The 24,999-nt window shown below is 40.2% G+C and overlaps 1 protein-coding gene across 2 annotated transcripts in view; it reads left to right on the top strand.

Moving 5' to 3' along the window:
* The window catches only part of LOC126095197 (cytoplasmic FMR1-interacting protein), a 159,206-nt gene that overhangs the window by 65,338 nt on the left and 68,869 nt on the right, over positions 1 to 24,999 (top strand). Inside the window, exon 12 of one of the 2 annotated variants that reach the window (XM_049909929.1) lies at positions 2,187 to 2,255. The exons of the other annotated variant lie outside the window; for it this stretch is intronic. Coding sequence (XP_049765886.1) covers positions 2,187 to 2,255 — 69 coding nt within the window. The remainder of the gene's footprint in view (positions 1 to 2,186; positions 2,256 to 24,999) is intronic. 2 annotated transcript variants of the gene reach the window in all.

Below are 24,999 nucleotides of genomic sequence, written 5' to 3'. Positions count from 1 at the left end.
CTTTACGTTGGCTTAACTTTTATATAAAATAGCTGTCACATAGCTGTCATCTACCTGTCACTTTCTTCTCCAGTGAAACCCTTCTCAAACACTTTCTGTATGTTTCCAGTCATAAGAAAAATGGGAAGGAGCTTCATCAGTTTACCTTGTAATTAAACAAATACCTTTATGTGGTGAAAATCTTTCTTCATTTTAGAAAAGTTAATCATTTGTCTTTTTTTTTAATTTGACAGCTGTTTCTTGAGATTTTTTGAGCATGGTTATAAAAGATATACATTTTCCTCTCCAGCTAGAATAATGCTTCCATTTAGGTGTACAGTATATAAATGAAGCCAGGTATTGAAGTACATAGTGTGTCCTAGCTCTGCTGTGGTTGCTTGTGTGAAATTCCAAACTGCAATATTACCTTGTAGCAAGTTACGGCAATGAGATCTGTAGAAGCTTCAGCAACAACCGTGTAAAAGGCCAACGCAGTAGTCTAAATGCAAGAAGCATTCTGGCCTGGAATGTAACATTATATGTGTCGTGCTCAATGGAAATTGGTGGTGGAGCAGTGTCGCAGCATCAGATTTTGTTTGAATTAGGCATATCAGCCAGTGAATTTGTCTCATTTGACCTGAACACTTGAGAGGCAAATTCCTAGTTGTTCCTTCACGGCGATGCTCCAATCCACAAAGTGAGGATCGTGCACGAGTTTTTCACCAGTAAATGTATTAATAGTCCTTGACCACCTGCCATATTCACTGAATTTGGCACCAGCCAATTTCCAATTGTTCCCCAAATTGAAAGGACACCATTAAGATGGAATTAAGGACATGCAAGACAATTGTACTGCAGTACCTCCTGCAGTTCCAAAAAAAGGACTGCAATGATTGTTTCAAAACATTTTTCAAATGATTTCATCTTTGTATTGGTTCAGGGAGAGACTATAAGGAAGGAATACAGTGATTTTGTGAACAAAATCCATGACTGTGTATTATATATGAAAATGCAGTCATCCTCCAAATTAGACGCCATTAAATATATGTCGTATAAATTTCTTAATTCGGTGGTCTGTAATGGTATCCTTCCTTGTTATACTGTCTGTGTTGCAAATGTGAATTGTTCTTGTGAACATTTTCTGATTCATGGTTCATGAGAAATGTAGTGTTTCCAAAAAAATATTTTGTTTCAGACAGTGGTCTATTTAATAATTTTGCATAAAAAAGTAGTGATATTGTACTGCAGTTTATATTAAGAATTTGTGTTTCAGTAATTGTTTGCACATACTTATTGCACTTTGAAATACAATCTTTATAATTTCTTCATGTGCTTTAATTTATTTTTAATGTATCCATTGTATTTGAAATTGGAGTAGATCTTCTCCTTGAAACCACTGTATTAAAATGCAGTTGTAGATTCACCTTAGATGGATAGCAGTGGCACAGAAATGTATCAAGGATTGAGGCCAGCTATTTAATCCACATGAATGACATGGGCACTTAGATGTTTATATAATCATTATTGATACCGTAAGATTACTGATATTGTTCTCTTTTAGTAGAATAGTTCTTTTTTAACTGCAGTAGCCTATACACCATATTTGCACTAGTGGCAACTTGTATTAAGTCCTTTGGGCATAATACAGTCCCAGATTCTGAGAGCTGTAGGTCTTACTCGGGCGAAAGATTAATAAATTGTAAATTTCCCAAGCGCTCATTGTCACTCCTTACCTGACTACTAATTGTAGTTTGAATGACCATCTAATGTATCCAGAACTTATTTCTGGTTATTGTGTATCTTCTGTTACGTACTGACAGCAAATCAAGGAAATACTTATTCAGTACTTGGGTGAATTCTTTGTGGAGATATACATTGTCGGAAATTCTTATAGACTGTATGGTAGTGGATTTTGATGTAGATAGCATGAAATCTCAAGCCAATATAAGAAAGAAAACATGAGAAGTACTTCATCTAGAAGCAACATATGCATTGGTCTTTCCATGTGTTCTCTTTCCAGTTGAAAAGTATTGAATTTTGTTTAAAACCCAATTTGCTGTACCTCATTAAATTTTGTATTCTTCTGTGAGACAAGTTTGCTGCTTTGCTACACATGTTAGAATTGCATATGTGCAGGCACATTGAAACTACTTTAGACTTAATTGTATTGTGTAATGGTGTTGGTGTCCTATTCCATTCTTGTTTAGAAATGTACCGTGAGACACCAACACAATGAAGAATGCAGTGACCTCATCACCATGGAGAAGCGCATACAGGTAGAAAAACCCTACCAAACTTGCTGAGACTAGAACATAGTCCTGTGTAGAATGTGACCTTCCTTTGCCAAACACAGTTTGAAGCAAGTTTTGATACACTACTACACTCCATGAACATAAATTGTTGCACTTTCATGAAGGCACTTAATGGCAAAACTTTATTGGATTTGGTTAATTGCACAATCTACTCACTCAAATGTGCATAACTTTTCTTTTAATTTTTTTCTGTTTTGTCTGAACTAGTTATCAGACAGCTTTAAAAACTTTAAATACTGCAGAATCAGGACTGTGATCTGTCGCCAGCTGTTTACTGTGTGGTTTGTGGTTTTTCTGGCATGTTGAGGAATTATTTGCTAGGTTCTTAGTTCTTTTACAGTTTGTTGTTACTGGAATGCTGATTTCCTTCTTCCTTAATTTGAAATATGAAATAGCAACTAAGTAATCAAACCCAAGTTTCCTGTAATGGCACAAATTAGAGCTCTCATAAGTTTGTAGCTATTTTTTCTAGTATGTAGAAATTTTACGAAGTTATCATGAATGATGAGCAGAGATGCATGGTTGGTAGGGTATGAAATGCATGCTTGTACAGTAAGATCATAACTAAATTAGTTTTGTTCTTTTTGTTTCTAAATCAGTATGTAAGTTTTTAAAAAAATCATATGGTTAATAAGCATTGAATGCTAATGACTCACAAAAACTAGTTGCATACAGATGACAAAATTGTTGTGTTTGGTAAAAGATGGCCATTTTCCCTGGTAGCCACCACTAGATGATACTGGATTCACAATATAACACTGTGAAACATAGAGTTTTAGATGTTTGCTTACAAGTGTCAACTAGATGCCCAATAAGTTCAGCACAACTGAAATGTATGCATGACATTAAGAAGAAAAAGGGTACAGATATTTTTGATGGTGAATTCAGCATGTTGCGAACAATTTCCATTTCATATGCTCTTAGGTTAACAGCTGTTAAAGGAGTTTGATTGGTAATAAATGTGGAGAACATTTTCAAGTAGCTAAGGAGCATTATGGAAAAAGTGATTTGGAGGGAAAGGTAAGTAAAGTGAATATAACCAAGGAACAAAATATGGTCTGCAGATGTGACTTTAGTTCTTTTCTGTTTTGGTCAAAAGTATGAGCAGGCTGAAAACAAGACTTCCTAGAAATTAAACAATGAATTTTTGTCCAAATGGCCCATCAAATTGCCCATTGTGAAGTCTATAAACATGCGAAAAAGAAAAGAAAAGGGGGGGCTGGAAAATAATCACTGTAATACGGGAAAACTTAATTAGTGATTTGAGAGAAAACTGAAAATTTCTCAAACAGATGCTGAAAGGTTAAAAAAATATCAAATCACAGCATAAATGTAAAGTGCTTTGATTTCTTGTGATCTATTTACTCTTAATAGTAACAAAATACTGATCAATATTTCAATCTTTTCATGCTTTCTGAACAAAACCTGAAAATAAAAATAATCTTGGAAAAAAATGGTCAGTTATTCCATGAAATATTTGTTTAAAAGTAAGAAACAAAATAGAATAGAGAAACATATGACACACCTCTGAATCATGTTCAAGATCATGTAGAGAAAATGAGGTGCCAACTGAAAATCTGAAGTTCATTGTTTAATTTAGAATATTAGGATGGAATTTGTCTCTTAGAATTTCATTCAGTGGTCTATTTACGTCAGTAATGTATGAGCATCTTAGCTTCTGTCATGATTTGAAGCATCATTCAAAGGCGCATCAAATGTTTCTGTAATCTGTTTTATTTCTTACTTTTAGGCAAATCATTCCACAAAACATTTGACTGACTTTTTTTTCCAGCTGTTCATGAGAAATGTATTGTAGATAAAGCAGATTGATTTTATCTTGGAATATGCAATTATTCAGATTGTCTAATCCTTACTTCTACTATCCCATGTTGACAGTTTTAATACATACTTTTTGCTTATTCAGTTGAATTCAGTTTATTATTAGCTATTGACCTCTTACAGTGGAATAGGTTCAGACATTAAAATTAAAAACACTTGTACAGAAACCTTTTTACACTTTAATTCCACTTTCCGTAATGTTTTTAAAAACTAGTAGTGGCAATGTCTATTTCAAATAGTTGTGTTACCTAATAGAATGAGAGTTTTCGTCATAAATCTTCACTCTGAAAATATTATAGGGCATGAAGTGAACATATTTTGAAAGTTTATTATAGATTTTTAAGCATGTTTCTATTAATGAGTCTGTGGTTTCTGTCTTGGTATATTCGAGTCCAGTTTGCCTCTATTGTTGTGATGGGATGTATTCTCCCTGGTGTTGACATAACTTAAGTTGCTTTTGATGTAAATCAATGCTGCAAAGATATGTATATTGATGTGTAGGCTTACACTAGTCCATTTCTTGATAAAAGTATTATTATTATTATTATTATTATTATTATTATTATTATTATTATTATTATTACTACTATGGGAAGCAAATAAAGCTGTAGTAATACAGGATTCCACACAACTTTATTTCAGTTGGTGTGTGTGTGTGTGTGTGTGTGTGTGTGTGTGTGTGTGTGAGAGTGAGTGAGTGAGTGAACACGCGTGTGCTCAAGCTCATGCTTACATCCTTAAAGTCACTTCCTTGGCTGTAGGATGTTACTTGTTGACTGGTGCAAGTCACTGATAGCATTGTTCAAGCTAATTAGCTGTTGATTATGGCCACATCCATTTTTACATAGATTGTTCATTATTTGTGGAAAACTGTATGGAAGTAATTCCTCGGCTAGAGTGAAAAGATTTTCTGAATATTATTTGCATATACATAACATTCAGGAAGAATTAATGGATCAGGACTAATGAAAATTTCTACTATATTCATTATTTGGGGGGGGGGGGGGGATTTAATATTTCTGTCTGGTTTTAGTGTAGTATAGTAACCTACTCATATGAGGATTTTTTATGATTATATAACATAAATCAGGATTGCCAGACAGAGCATAAGTGTCCCTCCTCCAAGACCTGAGCTCAGTGACTTAACAAACACACTGCCTCATTCAGTTTGTATTCAGTGTACAATACTTTTATGTTTGTATATACTTGGAATAATTTAGTTTTGTAAGATGGCATACGCCTAAACAGCGTTCATTATGTGTATCAAAATCAGATCGCCACGTTTATTGCATACACTTCCAGATTAATTCGGGAACACGGCCAGGCCGCTGTGGTGCTTACTGGGCTTTTTTCTTGATGTAGTGAGTTTACTGGAGCAAAAAACGTACAACTAAAGTTTGACCAGTTTATTTTTAGCATTAAAATTTAATTTAAAAACACACTCAATTGCAACGGATTTTGTGTAACCTTTAAAGTTCTGTACTTAATGGACAATTTTCTTTTAGTTTTATGAAATTTCACAACTGATTTGCTAACTAATGCTTTTCCCTTGCTGACTACAGAAAACAGCTAATCATAAAAGCTATTTTACAGTTACAACAGTCCCTCACTAATTAAAACACAACCACACACAGTTAGCCAAAATTTACATTTTACTGAATTCTCAAATGGAAATTTTCTAATAACTATTACTTTCTTAACTAACGTCAGCCACTAGCTGGCTCAGCAAAACTAACAGCCTAACATCTTCCTTTAACCTAAATAATACGCAACACTCAAGACAACAGATAATTTACTCAGTTGTGCTTCTGTCATTTAACAGGTAACACTTCCTGTCTCAGGTATGGTAACACAAATAGAACTCCTATATCAAACTGAGCAATTCATTAACCCATTACAAATAACATTTGCCTCAAGCCATTATTAAAAAACTAGACAACATATTCAGTCCAAAGCAACATTACCTTTTCTGTTACCCAGCCTGATAGCCAAGCAGCCATCCCCAATTGCTGCTTATGTCTCAGTTTGGCAGTCCACTTTTCTTACACATGCATTCAGCAGGACTATTGATTGTTCTGAGGATTATTGGAAGGCACCTTTGGTAGTAATTGCCCTGGATTCCACACAGAGCAGTGCAAGCTTTGATGCTGCTTATAGCAACCTTCACAAACTGTAAACAAACACTGTACAAGGTGAGTGTTCAAATCTTCACTTCACTGGCCATTTTACTGGTGCACAGTCCCAGTCCACAACATTGCCACCTGGCACCTACCCCAGCTGACCATCCAGAAGTAACTGTCATTCCCATTGACCATTCACACATTGTCTGGAAGAAATAACAATCTCTGCCAACACTTCGGTGAGGCAAAAACCTTCTACCTATATCATAGTGCCAACATTCAATCAGAGTGCCACAACTGGCACACTGCCACATATCTGTTACAGCTATCTTCCATTCTTCCTGTCTGAAAAACTAAGTCAGCATCCCCTCTATGAGCCAATTGTTGTCAGATTTGATAGACATTTCTGTTCTGCACAACAGATATTGGTTGAATCGCTACAGACATTGGTTGAATCATTTTACTATAAAACATTACACTGTGATTGTATATTATAGTGCGACACAGGTGTTTTAGTTATCATCTTTTTTATCAAGCTCTACTCTTAACTCTTTGCTTAATCCTTAATTGCATAGTAAACATTATTTAAGAGGTATATTTTGACTACCGTTTGAAATAAATGTATTTTAATTGTCTCTCAAATAGGAGTAGTGTTGAATTGTTGACAGGAACACAGAAAGAATGAAAGCTTCACTAGCTTTCAGACAAATCCTTTAATGAGAGATTGTGTAGTGTGTGGTGGGTAGAGGGAGATAAAAGGCAGGAAGTGGGATGGAAGGTTGGAGAAGTGTGGAGGGAGGCAGCAGGCGTGCAGGTTAGAAGTGAAGGAGAGAGAGAGAGAGAGAGAGAGAGAGAGAGAGAGAGAGAGAGAGAGAGAGGCAGCAGGTGCCTGAGATAGGAAGGGACATGTGAGTACAGGAACTGATGATTAAGTGTAGCACATGGTGATGGTGATGGTTATGGGTATGGGTATGGGTATGGTAGTGATGTGGTGGAGTGGCTTTGGGAGGGGATGAAAGGACAGAGGAAGAGGAGACTGATGGATAATGGTGTGGGGCAGTGGGTTCACAGAGATTGAGGCCAGGAGGATCACAATAATGGACAAGTTGCAAGAATAATTCCCATCTACATAGAAACTCCAGTTGGAATATCAATAAATATTAGGAAAACGACAGACCACTACTCATCATAAAGATGACCCATTGTGTTGCAAATAGGCACAATAAAAAGAATGTTATACATTAATAACTTTGGGCCAAAACTTTATTCAACAAAGAACACACACACACACACACACGAGAGCAAGCACACCTCGCGTACACATGACTGCTCCCACTGGCAGCTCTGAACAGAATGTGACTGTCACGTGAAGAGCAATTTGGAATCTAGAGTGGGGGGTATAGTAGTGTATGGGCTGGGGCGGGGGAGAGAAGAGGGCTGTCTGGTGGGGCATACAGGGACCAGAGACTACCAGCCATAGCGCCAGGAGGTGGTGTGTGTGTGGGGGGGAGCAGGGAAGGGGAAAGGGTGGTTGGATGCATTGGCAGAGGACAACACACAAAGAGGGTGAGGAAATATGAAAAGAGAGGAGGTGATAGGTTAGGGGGCAGAAACTTGAGTGGAGGGTGTAGGGGACAGTAGGTTACTGTAGGTTGAGAGAGAGAGAATTTCGGGAGCGGAGTAAGAATAACTTCCATCTGTACAGCTCAGAAAAACTGGTGGTGGAAGGAAGAATCCAGATGGCCCAGGTTATGAAGCAGCCATTGATATTTAGCATGTTATGATCAGCTGCATGTTGTGCTTCAAGGTGGTCTGCTCTGCTCTCGGCCAGTTTGGCAGTGGGCATTATTCCTGATGGACAGCTCCTTGGTAGTCATATCAATATAAAAGACTGTGCAGTGGCTGCAGCTTAGTTTGTATACAACATGACTGCTTTCAGAGGTGAGCTACCCTTTGGTGGGGTAAGATAGGCACATGACAGGATTGAAATAGGAAGTGCTGGGTGGGTGGATGAAGGATGTGGTTCTGTTGTTCCAGTCCAGGGTGGTATTGGATGATGAGGAGGGTTACACATTTGTAGCTGGCTCTTGGGAGTGGAGGGAGGGTTGGGAGTGTGTGGGAAAATGGCAAAAGATTTGTTTGTGGACCCGGTGCAGGGGTAGTGCCTGTCTTTGAAGGCCTTTGTGAGACTTTCAGCATACTGGGAAAGGGAGTTATTTGCCATCCACATGTGGCAAGGCTGTATGGGAGGGATTTTTATATGTGGAAGGGATAGCAGCTGTCAAAATGCAGGTACTGTTGGTAGTTGGTGGATTTAATACGGACAGAGGTATGGATGGAACCATCAGAGCATCTAAGAATGTGGCACACTGGATTGGAGTGGATCAGGTAAAGCAAATAGAGTGAAGGTGTTGAGCTTGTGAAGGAATGAGAATAGGATGTCTTGGTCCTGAGCCCAGATCATAAAGATATCATCAGTGAACATGAACTGGATCAGAGGTCTGGGGTTTTGGGAGGCTAGGAAGGTCCTGAGCTAATCATCCTTCCTGCAAACACATGATCCACCACTCTACTGATGAGTCGCAATGAGTATCTAGTGGAAGGCCTGTTCCAATTGTCTGACCTCTCCACCTATAAACTCTGCCCAAGCGATACCTTTCCAGAAGTCCACCATAACCTCCAGTCCCTGCTTAAAGTCTAAGGCCCTCCCCAAAACCACTTCCCTGAATCCATTTCCCTCCTCAGCTCTATGGCATGCTGCACTCCCATCTTCTAAATGCTCCCAACAATCCTGGACATATCATTGTAGCTTTTTATTGTGCTCCTACTGAAAGGATTTTGGGCATAATTGATCAACACCACCAACCAGTTGCCTGTAATCTAGCCACCCATGTCAAAGATACCAACCACTTCCTTCAATGACTCTGCACCATCCCCACCCCTTTACCACCTGGTTCCCTACTGGTCACTGATGATACCGCTTTTGTATACACCAATATTACTCATGCCTATGGTCTTGCTGTATTGAACACTACCTTTCCCAATGTCCTTCAGACTCCAAACCTGCTACCTCATTCGCCAAACTAACTTTATCCTAACACATAACTACTTCCCCTTTGAAGGGAAGGTATACAAACAAATCTGTGGCACAATCATGGGCACCTGCATGACACCCTCCTGTGCCAACCTGTTTATGGAACATCTAGAGGAAACCTTCCTAGCCTCCCAAAACCAAACCCTTGGTCCCAAAACCAAACCCTTGGCCTGGTTCAGGCTAATTTATGATATCTTCATGATCTGAACTAGGGGCCAAGACACTTTATCCTCATTTCTTCACAACCTGAACACCTTCTCTCCCAGCCACTTCACCTGGTCCTCTTCAACCCAGTGTGCCATCTTCCTAGATGCTGACTTCCTACCCTTGATAGCTCCATCCACACCTCTGTCCACATTAAAGCCACCAACCATCAACAGCACTTCAGCACCTGCATTTTGACAGCTACCGTCCCTTCCACATTGGCTTGCATACAGCCTTGCCACTGGGGGACAGTGTATGTGCAGTGACAAGAACTCCCTTTCACAGTATGCTGCCTTGCCACTGGGGGACAGTGTATGTGCAGTGACAAGAACTCCCTTTCACAGTATGCTGAAGGTCTCGCCAAGGCCTGCAGTGACCAACACTATCCCCTTTCCTAGTTTGCAAACAGATTTCCTTTTGCCATTTCCCCACACATCCCCAGCCAGTGACAAAAGAGTGCCACCTTCGCCACCCAGTGCTATCTTAGACTGGAACTACATCCTTGATTACGGCTTTCATTGTGAATCATCATGCCAACCTTCCTAAAGTGGTGTTCTGTCTCCCACACAACTTCCACAATGTCCTATTCCATCCATATGGCACTCCTAATCACAGTCGCTTGCCACAGTGATCATATCTCTGTGGAAGACCATGTACAAGACCTGCCCAATCCATCCACCCAGCACTTCCTATTCTAGTCCTGTGACAGGCTTATCCTACACCCACCAGAGTCTGGGCCACCTGTGTAAGGAGCCATGTCATATACCAACTCTGCTGCAACCATTGCACAGCATTTTAATTGGTATGACTACCAACCAGCTGTCCACTAGGATGAGTGACCACTGCCCACTGAGTTCAATGGCTGCTTCATGACCTGGGCCGTATGGATCCTTCCCTCCACCAACAGTTTTTGTGAACTGTGCAGATGGGTGTTATCCTTACAACACATTCTCCACTTACAAAATTATCCTGCTCTCAATTTATGGTAACCTACTGTCCCCTATACCCTCCACCCAACAGTTTCTGCCTCTCATCCTATCACCCTCTCCCTTTTCAGATTCCCTCACCCTCTTAGAGTGCTGCCCTCTGCCAATGTATGCACCTGTCGTTTCCTCTTCCCTGCTCCTCTCCTTTTCCATTCCCCATTTTTCCTTCCCACACTGCACCTCCCGATGCTGCACCTGGAAGTTGCTGGTGCTTGCCAAACAACACCCTTCCCCTCCCCTCCCCTCCCCTCCCCTCCCCTCCCCTCCCCTCCCCTCCCCTCCCTTCATCCCAACGATCCCAATCTCTCCAGATTGCTAATCAGTGACAGTAGCACTGCATAAGGAGCTGCTGGTGGAAGTGGTCGTGTGTTTGAGGTGTCCTTGCTTGTGTGAATGAGTGTGTGCATGTTTTCTTTGCTAAAGGAGGCCATGGCTGAAATCTATTAATGCGTAACAGTCTTTTCGTGTCTTTCTGTAACTCAAGGGGCCATCTTTATGGTGAGTAGCAATCTGTCCTTTTCGTAATTTTTGTTGTTATTCCCATCTACTTTGTTCAGAAAGCTGGTGTTGGATCCAGATGGCACAATTGTGAAGCAGCCTTTGATATTGAGCTGCTTGTGCTCGACAGCGTGGTCTACCACTGGGTGCTCTTGGCCACAGTTTAGCAGGGCCCTTCATTTTGGTGGTCAGTTGTTTAGTGGTCATGCTTGCATAAAATGCTGTGCAGAACTTGTAGCAACACTGGTAGATGGCATGGTTACTTTCACAGGTGGCCCTGCCTTTGATGGGATAGGATAAGCCTGTCACAGGACTAGAGTAGGCTTTGCTGTGTGGCTGAATTTGGAAACCTGTCCACAGAATGGGTTTGGGGGTTAGTGCCTGCCTGTAAAGGCTTTTATGAGACTTTTAGGTAGGGGATAAGGGAATTTTTGTCACTTCAAAACTGTTCGTAGGTGGCCAGATTATGTGGGAGTGATTTTTTGTTTGGACGGGATGACAACTGTCAAAATGCAGGTACTGTTAATGTCCAGTGGGCTTGATATGGACATAAGTATGGATAAAGCCATCAAAGGTGAAGGTCAACATCCAGGACGGCGACATGTTGGGCCAATGAGAACCAGGCGGAGTGAATGGGATGGAAGGTGCTGTGGTGAAATGAGGATAGGGTGTGTTGGCCCTGGCTCTAGATACTACTTACTGAAAAAAACGCAGAAAATCCCCAATACAAAAATTGAAATTAGCTACTAACCACCGACAGTAAGCAAATAACAAGCAGAAAGCACTGAGGTACTCCCTTTGGGCATGCGTCAGTTATCGCTACCTAGTGTGCATGCACGGATTGATGGCAGTTTAGAACTGCTTTCTGTTTTGGCGCACGAATAATATGTCTGCTAATTTTTGTAGTTTCACACGCTCTGCCGCCAGATGGCTGTCGCCCTAGACCAGTACTGTTTCCAGTGGATCGTCGTGTAATACCCACCAAACCTGTAGGTGGGAGAACCGATAACACTAACAGTAGATCTCAGTGGGATGTGTTCCTTGTGGATTTTGGTTAAGCTATACAGATAAACTAGAATTCTTCAGCAATACTGCTGTTTTTCTGCTGTATGACAGAGTAGGATCATATTTTAGGGATTTGTATGTATTATCCTCCAACAGTGATAATACTTTGCTACAATACTCTATAGCATTAAGGACCACTGTGGTATTTCCCTTGTCAACCGGAAGTACAACTAGATCTTATCTCTCCACAAAGCACAGAATCCCTCTCTGTATGCTCTGCTGCTGTTTGATTGAGGAAGCTTGGCTGCGATTAAAATGTGATTTGTGGCAAGCCTTACATGATCAGTAATGTCCTGTGAGATCACTGAATACAAGGTTAAAACTTAATCCATCCAGAACTCTGCTTGTTTGAACCTTAGGTCCTCCATAAATTTTTGCCAAAGAGTTATCTTGCTGTCTTCAGATGCCTGATGAATGCTGGGCTGGTTCAGTTACCCAACAGTCATCTTGATTCTGGGTCAGTGTACATACAGAAGCAGGGTGATCTCAGATCATTCAGGCCAACAGTGAATGTGTTACATCACTATTTCAAAGTTTGCTAAATAAAATATATGTTGAAGTTCCACGTGATACCTCTTGAAAACTACAATATTTTGATTTTATGACGATTCTTTAAGATGCTACAGACCTCCCAAAATGAGAGTATTTGTGAAAATGTCATAACAAAGGGAAAAATTGTAATAAAGAAACCAAAGGTGATAGAGATCTGAATTTATTTTCAATAAATACTTTGTTCACAGTACTATGACACATGATTAATACATACACGCTTCTGAGCTTTATTTTTTTCTTGGGGGGGGGGGGGGGGCGGGGGGGGAGGGAGGGTGTTAATTGTCTTGAAAAATGATGAAGTGGAAGGAACTGTCAGCTATGACATTAATGCATGAAATTCTCAAGCTGTCAAAATATTCATACATAAATATGAGAGGATCTGATTTTTGTTATTTAGAGATTATTTTTTTCCCAAAAACCCCATTGTAAATGTTCTGAAATGTCATGCTACGTTAGTTGGTCATTGTACATAGGGAATGTGCAATCAGTGTGGGTATCATCTGCGTATCTGAACAAGATAAGGAGGTTGGTATTTTGAGAGGTTAGAAAGGTTTCCTTTGTAGTGTCTAGAAAGCCTGCTTACTCAATTTGCTAGACAAATATTCAAACAAGCCGCATTAATGAGTTTATTTAAAAAAAGAAAATCACAATACTTAACTTTGGCAATTACACAGATGTGTTGCAAGCAAATGGCAACACACAAAATAACCAATCTTCATCAGTACAAACAATCCCAAGTCTGTGCTACATAGAGAATACAAGTGAAGTGACTAGAGTTTACACTGCTATTGAACTTGGCCATCACCAGTTGGTCGTGGTGCTTATGTCCTCTTCATAAAGGGGCTGCTGCTGTCGCGTTGTTGTTTTGGAGAGAGGTCCAGTCAGCGTGCGATTGGCTGACTACTTCTCACAGCCTTCTCTTCTTTGTCACTCCTGACTGGTGTGCCAGTGCTTGACTTTATGTTGTAATGTCCTCTAGATAGCTCATAAATAGATTGACATAGGCCTGTGCCATGCAGGGGCATGTGGTCAGGCGAAAGATTTGTTTATATATCTTTTCCTCAAAAGAGAAGGAAGTTAAGTGTGAAGATATAATTGGTTAAGTTTGTAAGTATTGTGGTAGCCAGTTTGGAGTGGAAAGGCCATTGGTAAGTTGTTGGTCCATAGCAGTAAGGCCATGGGCATGGTGAATGTTGGTGTTAAGGAAATGGCATCAACAGTGACAAATAGGGATTGAGGCATTAATGGGATGTTGATAGCAGAGAGCTGGAGAAGAAAGTGGTTTGTATCTTTAATATGAGTAGGTGGGCTAAAGAGCAGAGACTCTTTTTGTGGGAGAACAGTAACTAGTTATAATGGGTCATCTATGAGTGTTTGGCTTATGGATTTTGTGTTATTTTTCTGATGATGTGTGCCATGCTGATAAGTGTGGAAAATTGGTGCAGCAACAAGCAGAATAGAAAGTACATGCATTTAATGAGTAGTATATTGTAAACATACATTATGTGATCAAAAGTATCCGGACATCTGGCTGAAAATGACTTAAAAGTTTGTGGCGCCCTCCATTGGTAATGCCAGAATTCAATTTGGTGTTGGCCCACCCTTAGCCTGGATGACAGCTTCCCCTCTCGCAGGTGTACATTCCATCTGGTGCTGGAAGGTTTCTTGGGGACTGGCAGCCCATTCTTCACGGAGTGCTGCACTGAGTAGAGGTATCAATGTCGGTCAGCGAGGCCTGGCACGAATTCGGTGTTCCAAAACATCCCAAAGGTGTTCTGTAGGATTCAGGTCAGGACTCCGTGCAGGCCGGTCCATTACAGGGATGTTATTGTCGTGTAACCACTCCGCCACAGGCCGTGCATTATGAACAGGTGCTTGATCGTGTTGAAAGATACAATTGCCATGCCCGAATTGGTCTTCAGCAGTGGGAAGCAAGAAGGTGCTTAAAACATCAATGTAAGCCTGTGCTGTGATAGTGCCACGCAAAACAACAAGGGGTGCAAGCCCCCTCCATGAAAAACATAGCCACACCGTAACACCACCGCCTCCGTATTTTACTGTTGGCACTACACAAGCTGGCAGATGATGTTCACCTGGCTTTTGCTATACCCACACCCTGCCAATCGGATTGCCACATTGTGTACTGTGATTTGTCACTCCACACAATGTTCTTCCACTGTTCAATCATCCAATGTTTACACTCCTTACGCCAAGCGAGGCATCATTTGGCATTTAGCAGCGTGATGTGTGGCTTATGTGCAGCTGCTTGACCATGAAATCTAAGTTTCCTCACCTCCCACCTAACTGTCATAGTAATTGCAGTGAATCCTGATGCAGTTTGGAATTCATGTATGATGGTCTGGATAGATGTCAGCGTATTACAACCCTCATCAACTGTCGGCGGTCTCTGTCGGTCAGCAGATGAGGTGGTACACTTTTGTGCTGTAAGTGTCCCTCTACGTTTCCACTTCACTATTACATTGTAAACAGTGGACCGAGGGGTATTTGGGAGTGTGGCAATCTCACGTACAGACGTATGACACAAGTGACACCCAATCAGCTGACCATGTTCGATGTCAGTGAGTTCCGCGGAGTGCCCCATTCTGCTCTCTCATGATGTTCGACTACTGAGGTCGCTGATATGAAGTACCTGGCAGCAGGTGGCAGCACAACGCACCTAATATGAAAAACTTATGTTTTTGGGGTGTGCAGATACTTTTGATCACATAGTGCACAACTCGTGAAGTGTAGTAGTTACACAGGATCATTATTTTGCACAGGGCAGCTGCAGCATACAAACTGCATTTGGTTTTTTTAACAATGTGCTAGTGGAAAATGTAAGATGGGGGAAAAGCTCAAAGCATGAGTTAGTATAAATAAAAAAGTGACTGTCTTTCTAGTCCACAGCCACAGAGTTCAGTAACCAGTAATATTGATAAATTAATGTAGGGTGTATTATCTTTATAATACAAACACTTGTCATCTCTGAACTATTCCTCTGCAGTATGCAATACACAGTGTTGTAAAATGTGTTCATATACTTCTGCATTTAGTGTTTTCTTAAGTGCAATAAAGGGACCACACCCTAACCATGAAGAACACCCACATATCAAACAACACCTCGTCCATTGTTCACTGTCAGCACAACACATGATGGCAGGTAACATTGTCTAGGCATTTGCCACACTCAAACCCTTCCATTGGATTGCCACAGTCTATAGTGTGATTCATCACTCATTTCAAATCGTTCACTACCCGGTGGTGTCACTCTTTACACCACATAAACTGTTGCTTAGCAGTGACTACGGAAATGTGAAGCTTATGAGGAGCCACTCGACGGTTGTGCCCCGTGCTTTTTAACTTACTATGTGCAATAGTGCTAGCTGGACTGTTGGTAGCACTTAGGAAATCAAGAGTGATTCCTTCCACTGATTCGTGCAATTTTTTGCAACCACCCTCTGCAATGCTCAGTGGTTCTTGTCCATTAATCTGTGAACATAGTCTCATTTTGGCTTAGCTGTCCTTCATTCTTCACATTTCCACTACACAGTCACATCACCAGAAGTTGAGTTGGGCATCTTCAGAATTGTTGAAATGCCCCTTGTGGATTTGTTACTCCGGTGACATCTAGTGAGTAGTCCACATTCGAAGTCACTGAGCTCTGCTGACTGACCCAGTATGCTGTTACTGCTTCTCTGCTGCTAACACACTACTCTCTGCCTCTTTTTATACTAGCAGGTCTGCCTCTCATGATATCTAGTGGTCAAGTCCACATTCTATAGTGATGTCCAGATATTTTTTTGATCAGATGGTATACATCAACAGCTGGTGAAACAGTTTCAGATGTAGCAGGATTGTGCATGGAAAAAAAGAAAAACTGAATTTTCAGACCATGGGATTAAATATTTTAAACTAGAGCTTCTATTGTATTATTTTTTCTGCTTTTGTGTATCTCATATGGTGTAGGAACTCTTAAGCTTGGGATGTGGGTAGTTCAATATGTTAAGGAACATATCATAATTTTTTTCTGTAGTTTTTAACTAGCCTCATGTATTGGTAGTTGCCGTGTAGTTTTTTTATTTTGGCTTTGTTTCCTCTTTTATGATACATGTTTTTATTGTATGGTTTATTGCTTTGTGTGTGTGTGTGTGTGTGTGTGTGTTAGTTAGTAGAAAAATATAAATTATTTATAATTTCCTAGATATGTTCTTTGCACAAATTATAAAACCATATTTCCACCCTGACCTGATGTGAAACTGTGTGTATATAAAATATTAGCCATTAAGGGTCTAATGTACGTCGAGTAATAGACTCAGCCAAGGAATTAGTCATAAAACATCTTTAGTAGATGCTGGAAAACTCACAAACCTCAATGTTTAGTGCTCTAAACCCTGTCAACTAAAATTACAGAATTTCTGCTTCAGTGAGGTCAGTTATGTGGTGTGACAGACTCATCTGTCATCACAGTTTTCAGAATAAAGCTAAAACAGAAATGTTGTTTTCATACCACATCTGCACAAGAGGGACAGATTACCTATAATAATGAACATGCACCTTCTAAATATCTAGATTGCTGAATATAGGCTTGGAGTATGAAATTACATTAAATTGCAATATATTGCAGGCAAGATGAAAGAATAGTTTTGTTAAACATTTGGCTAAAGCCCCTATTACACAATGTACTTAAACTGTACACCTATGTACTAGCACCCCCAAGTGTGCATATCTGTGACTCCGAGCTGGTTCACGTAGACCTATTATACCATCCATGCAGGATATACCTGACACACATGCGCAGTGGATGGTATTAATGCGCGAAACACAAATAGAACCGTCTGATCTCTTGTAAAGTCGTTCGTTCTACCGCGCGAGGCACAAGAGGGTCCGTGTGACACATTGGAACGTCATTCATTCAAATTATTTATGTGATCTCAAAGTTCCTATTTAATAAGAAATTATTTTTTATCATTATTTATTAAGTAATTGTTATTCTATTACGTAGGTTGCTACTGATCTGAATTACAGACTAAACAGTTAGTTTTATATTATGACATTTGATTACACAGGTACATCTATATCTAAATTTACATTTTGCACGTGGAGGACCCACTTGTTTTTGGAGCTATTGCTCTGGCAGTGACAGTAAATCTTTGGATTAGGGCAGAGCAACAACAAAAACGAAAACCCAGATGTTGAGTTCGATATTGGCTGAAAAGAAGGAACGAAGGCAGGGGATTATATTGCTTATGAGAGAACTGAGGCCTGAAGATCTGCAAGAATTTCGGAACTTTGTGAGGATGGACATGGTCTGTTTTGAGAAGCTGCTGTCTACAATAGAAGATGGAATGAGCAAGTGTGACACAGTCATGAGGGAGGCTATCTCACCATATCGAAAAAAAGAATTAAATCATATATTTATATGTTTTGTGATTATACCAACCAACTCACTGATAAAGTACCAGGACATGCCCATGTTGCAGACTGGTTGTGACATTACGTTTCCTGGTGACTGAGGAATCGGAAGTGTCTGGTTTTTGGCCAAAGAATAGCACAGCCCACCATTTCAGAAGTTGTTGTGGGTGTATGCACTGCAATTTGCAACTCTTTAAAGGACTAATACTTGAAGGTGCACTTGTGTTATTTTTCAAAGTTTAGAAAATGGAATGCAATGTGCTACTCAGAGTTTCGCACTCATCGTTTGTCGCATTGGGTGAAACTGCACTGACTTTCTCGCCATCAGTGCTAGTATCTCTTTTCTGGCATGCTGAAATAAAGCAAGAGATGCAATTAAAGCAAACATGAACTTTCGTAAGCTAAGGCATTACGATACGAATCAAAAATTACCATGTAACCTTATTCGCATATTACTCAGAAAGAAACGATTGCCAACGTACTGTATTATGATACAGCGTGTCACATAGACACCTTCTATCGCTGTATGCCTGAAGTAAGATGCTTAATGCATCTTTGCTCCATTTAATTTCTATAATACGAAGTAATCAAAATAAAGAATGCTTTCACAAACAACTTGTATAAAAGAAAGTTTTTTTTCTGCATTTATGAAAACCTACTTACTGAAAAAAAAAACCAGAAAACCCCAACACAAAAATTGAAATTAGCTACTAACCACCGACAGTAAGCAAATAACAAGCAGAAAGCACTGAGGTACCCCCTTCGGGCATGCGTCAGTTATCGCTACCTAGTGTGCATGCACGGATTGATGGCAGTTTAGAACTGCTTTCTGTTTTGGCGCACGGATAATATGTCTGCTAATTTTTGTACTTTCACCCGCTCTGCCACCAGATGGCTGTCGCCCTAGACCAGTACTGTTTGCGGTGGATCGTCGTGTAATACCCGTCAAACCTGTAGGTGGGAGAACCGATAACACTAACAGTAGATCTCAGTGGGATGTGTTCCTTGTGGATTTTGGTTAAGCTGTACAGATAGACTAGAATTCTTCAGCAATACTGCTGTTTTTCTGCTGTATGACAGAGTAGGATCATATTTTAGGGATTTGTATGTATTATCCTCCAACAGTGATAATACTTTGCTACAATACTCTATAGCATTAAGGACCACTGTGGTATTTCCCTTGTCAACCGGAAGTACAACTAGATCTTATCTCTCCACAAAGCACAGAATCCCTCTCTGTATGCTCTGTTGCTGTTTGATTGAGGAAGCTTGGCTGCGATTAAAATGTGATTTGTGGCAAGCCTTACATGATCAGTAATGTCCTGTGAGATCACTGAATACAAGGTTAAAACTTAATCCATCCAGAACTCTGCTTGTTTGAACCTTAGGTCCTCCATAAATTTTTGTCAAAGAGTTATCTTGCTGTCTTCAGATGCCTGATGAATGCTGGGCTGGTTCAGTTACCCAACAATCATCTTGATTCTGGGTCAGTGTACATACAGAAGCAGGGTGATCTCAGATCATTCAGGCCAACAGTGAATGTGTTACATCACTATTTCAAAGTTTGCTAAATAAAATATATGTTGAAGTTCCACATGATACCTCTTGAAAACTACAATATTTTGATTTTATGACGATTCTTTAAGATGCTACAGACCTCCCAAAATGAGAGTATTTGTGAAAATGTCATAACAAAGGGAAAAATTGTAATAAAGAAACCAAAGGTGATAGAGATCTGAATTTATTTTCAATAAATACTTTGTTCACAGTACTATGACACATGATTAATACATACACGCTTCTGAGCTTTATTTTTTTCTTGTGGGGGGGGGGGGGGGGAGGGTGTTAATTGTCTTGAAAAATGATGAAGTGGAAGGAACTGTCAGCTATGACATTAATGCATGAAATTCTCAAGCTGTGAAAATATTCGTACATAAATATGAGAGGATCTGATTTTGTTATTTAGAGATTATTTTTTTCCAAAAACCCCATTGTAAATGTTCTGAAATGTCATGCTACGTTAGTTGATCATTGTACATAGGGAATGTGCAATCAGTGTGGGTAATACTTGGCTGTATAAAATGTGAGAAATTTTTTAGGTAGACCTAGCTCTACTCTCAAGGACGAGAAATTATGGACGCTTAAATATTTAAATTGATCTCTTATTTTAAGTAAATGTCATGCAAAACTGGTATTTATGAATCAAAATAATTACTTACAACATTACAAGTGAGTGAGAAAACAATTCATAATTTTGTTAGAGAGCATTTTATAACAAGTATCAGAATATATATACCATTTTTCTTTTTATGATATTATTCACAAATTATTGTAGTCTTCTGTCATGATTTTACTTCTTCATGACTTTCTATGAATTATAATTGCCTACAGTCAACACTGCACTGTTGAAAAGGGTTCATTTGTTTTTTTCATCTGTTTCTCACTGAACTTGTATAGCCAAGCTGGATTTGCACTTAGACAAGGATGATCCAGCAAGAACAGTACTTGGGAAACGGAAACTGCTTGCTGATCTTTCGATGGTGGCCATTTGATAGCATTAAAAGGACTATCAGGAGTCCTAAAGGAGACGGTTATATCTTGCAGTTCATGAGAGACACTTATGAGTCCTACCCACCACTGATTCTCATACACACAAGAAATGAAGTGGCTCTCTACAAAGTCTTCTAATGTATACTGTGGTCTTGCATTTCACATGTAGTAACAGGTTGCATTTCGTGGAGAACCTTTCTCGAAATGTATGTGCCACTCTGGGATGCAACCCAGTAGTGACTTGATTGAATTCCTACCACAGGCTTCATAGCAGACCACTCCTCTCTCATTTTTAAATGGAATTCCCTTAATGTACTTTCATTTAAAATTAAGAGTTTCATGCTTGTTATTAGTGTTGATATGGTGTGTACAGATCCAATAGCATCTCTTATAACTGCTGGAGATTAAATCTTGTTGCAAGATGTTTACAGATACCTCCTACCCCATCACATGTACTTTTTCCATGACCTGTTGCTGAAAATATCCATTTTTTTGTCTTAATTCCTTTACCACAGTGTTGACCAAGCTCATAAAGTTGAAAGCAGTTTTTATAATGAGATGCTGCACCATCAGTCACGTACACATGCGTAGGAAATAGGAAACGCATGGCCTCTAGATGCCATATCATCAATTTACAGGCTGACAGCATAGCATGTATGTGCATTGTCATGAATGAGATCATCACTGACAACAGCAAAACACTGTGATGTTCCAAGGAAGTGAAAAACACATGTGACTAATGATACCTGTGATGTGTGCCAGTGGTGGCTTTGAATTTTGTTCTGCAAAGCAACAGACTACTTCTTAGCAAAGTCGAAACGAAAAATTAATGTGTCTGGGATGTGGCTGATTTTACTTCCGCTGTGACCTGTCTCTGAATCATCCAGATATGATGGTGAGCTATTACTTTCACAACCCAATGCCTAACCTCTGTAACAAATTTCTCTGGCTCTGCTGTGCTCTTCACCAACTATCCTCCCCCCCCCACCCCCCCACCCCCACCCCCACCCCCACCAGTGCATAGGTAACATCATTGTCAGTATCCTGAAGGTGTAATGCTTCAACGGTCATCACTTCAGCACCAGGACACATTGGACAGTCCTGCAACCAGCATTTATCTTGCAGCTCTTGACATATACACAGAAGCATCAGGTCCATCTCTGTGTACTTTTTTCCTGTGACACTGCTTATGGAAAAACAGACAAGTTTCAAATTAGTGCAGTAAATACATGTGCATACTTCCTTCACTGGTTGACATTTTACCTATTTTGGTCATAAGGAGTAGAATTTTGTGAGACCGATTTTTAAATTCAGGTTCTCCTTTTTGTTAGGAGATTTGCTTCTCTTATTGATCTTGTCACATATCTTTGTACCTTTTTAACTTTTTCACCATTTTCACTAACATAGATAACATCAGCCTGGTTAGGACTTTGCCTGCTGCAATCTTTGCCATCACTTAGATGCCCACAGTAAGAGTCTGGGCATGCTGCAGGATCCCCTCGCTTCTAAACTGTTACTGTTTTTACTCAGCTTAGCCGCGAGTCCGCAGAGGGTGGTATATGTAACGTACAGTATGACTGGTCAGCATTTCCACCCGGAATTTGCTAGTGTAAGTTGGACCTTCCTTGATCTTCCATGGTGGGTCGTGTCGTCGGATTTCCTCCTACCTGTGCGCGGTGCAGCTCTCGTAAATGTCGTCCCGTGCAAATTCTTCATTGGCGCATTGGTTGTCTCTGTCGGTGGAAGCTAATTATCTGAAATTGCTGTCGGTGAACTTTGGGGTATGTATTTACTCGAAATTAACGTTCAGAATACCGTAATATCACTTTTATTCCTATTAGATCAATAATGAAACACTCGTGTCACAAACAACTCGTAACCGAGAGCATGGCTACCATCGAACAAGACAGGAAGAGCTCTTAACGCCGACTGCTGATTTTGGCGCGCAGTCCATATCTCTTACTAGTTTCGTCACAGTTCGTGGATTTCCGATCAAGTTCGTACTTACTAAGATATGCATTTGTTAATAAACAGGTGTGAATTTTAACAAGGCAAAATTGTGATAAATAGTTTTAAACATCCAGAGGCTCCTCCTAATATTCATGTTGTCATAAATGATTTTAATTATTAAATATAAATAAACAAAATCGGTGACTTTGGCGCCAAGATGGCGGTACATCCTGTCATGTATATTTCCCAGGCTAACGCTTGTTGCTACGGTCCAGCGCCGAGCCCCACCCCACTATGAGCGACATATGGTCGTTTCGGCAACTAGCCAGCCAGCGTGGGAAATGCTCTCCGATTCATGGGCGGCTACGGACTACAGCACTTCCTAACTATTATGAATACATCAATAAGAGACAATAATTCATTAAATCTGGTAAAAATGTCTTCCTCATGTAAGAGGCATCTTACAATGCCCAAATACTCTTCTCATTCTTTATTTTTTGAGTTTTTGAAATCAAATGATGTGAGGAAGTGGGTATGTATTTTGGTATCTGCTGCTAAGAGTAGCTACCTGGTATCAGTGTCAGTAACTTTACCATCTCATTATAGATTGCTGCGAAGATAGCAGTATTTAGGTTTTGAAACCACACATCACATTTTGTACACACATCACTATCTTCAGATTTTACATGAAGTGCATCTACATTATACACTTCACGAAGTTTCGAGAAGATGTTGCTAGTCTAAAACTTGTTTCAATTTTTTCCGCTTTTCTTTTTACATACTGCTTTCTTCTTGTGCTTCTTGACTTTCCTGGACATTTAAGGGGGGATATAGTCGGGCTACAGCAGACTTGCTAACATGCAATCTATCAACCTGGGACACAGCATCTATAGAAAACTGACACACACGGACCGATACCTGCACAAACTATCAAACCACCACCCGAGCCAGAAAAGAGGCATGATTAATACGCTCGCATCGCGAGCAGGATGAATATGTGAGCCACAGCACCTCAGACGCGAAATGCAACACCTGGAAAGGGTTCTGATGAGCAATGGGTACTTCACAAATTATATTAGAAGAGCCAAACACTCGGCGAAGTAAGGAATCAGAAAAAGAAATATCGGGTATGGCCTTTCTGCCATACATTCCCACAGTGACGGACAGAATCGGCCGTATATTGCACAAACATGGCGTAAAGACGATTTTCAAACTGACAAGGAAGATCAAAGAGTGTCTTAGATCGGCAAAGGAGAAAAGGGACCCACTTGCAATGTCTGGAATATACCATATGCACATGCACATGCGGAAAAGTTTATGCCGGAATAACTGGACAATCAATCAACACCAGGTTCAAAGAACATAAGCGGCATTGCAGACCGACCACGTAATAAAATTCGCTGACACGGAAGTTCTGGCTGTAGAGAAGCACTATCACATGCGCTTGTTCAGAGAAGCTGTAGAAATACAAAAACATGCAAACAGCTTCAACAAGAAAGAGGAGAGCCTTAAGGTAAACGGATCCTGGCTTCCCGTACTGCAACGAATGACCGTCGCAGGTAGCAAGAGGACAACTGCACCGGAAATGACGGCGGAGAAGCTCTCTGACGTTGGCGTGCCAGGTAAATATAGTCTACAGCCGCGAGCTCGGCTCCAGTTCACCACCGGCAATGGAGGGTGAAGCTTTGACAATGCTAGCCATTCGTGCTGGCGAAACGTCAGTAAAATCATTAGATGAATGTCGGCCGAAGAACCCGAGACAGAAGCCAATAGGCAGTTTGTCAACAAATGGCCACGAAAGCCTTAATAATTTTGAATTTGTCAACAACTTCACACCCAGGAATATAAACATCTGCTTTATCTTCTTCAGTTTCAGATTTGTGTGATGGTGATTGTTCAGGCGGGTTGTCACTAAATTTATTCTTCTAGTGAGTTCCTGCACAATGGATGTGATGCTAATACCGTTACTTGAGTATGAAGATATTTCTGCAATACACTGTGTTACATTTTTGAATACGTCTTTAGGAGAGGAAATGAATTACCTAATAAAAAATACAGCGTGCCATTTAAGTCGTACTGCTGTTCATATCTTTGCAATAAACAAAGTTACAACAAAGGCATTGATGCTGATTGTTGTCCCCCGGATGGCTAAAGAACATGTGCTCAAAACATTTTATAATTTGCATCTGGACAAACAGTTATTTAGGGTGGTCAATGATAAATCGGACACTCTTTATATTTTGTCCAGAGAAATTCACGACCACAAGTTGACATGACCTGTATGATTTGAGATGAAATCACCCAGCAGTAGAAATCAAACTTGACAGGAATATAGTAATCCCTCAACCCGCATTACAACACCCCTTGCTGCCTGAATGAGGAAGTCTCGGTGAGAGCGCAACCCAACATTAATAAACAGTAACTTGAAAATGAAGATG

This window comes from Schistocerca cancellata, chromosome 8, assembly GCF_023864275.1.
Source record: "Schistocerca cancellata isolate TAMUIC-IGC-003103 chromosome 8, iqSchCanc2.1, whole genome shotgun sequence".
Classification (NCBI taxonomy): Eukaryota; Metazoa; Arthropoda; class Insecta; order Orthoptera; family Acrididae; genus Schistocerca; species Schistocerca cancellata.
Note: the sequence above shows the minus strand (reverse complement) of the source record. Positions and strands in the feature narration are given on the sequence as shown.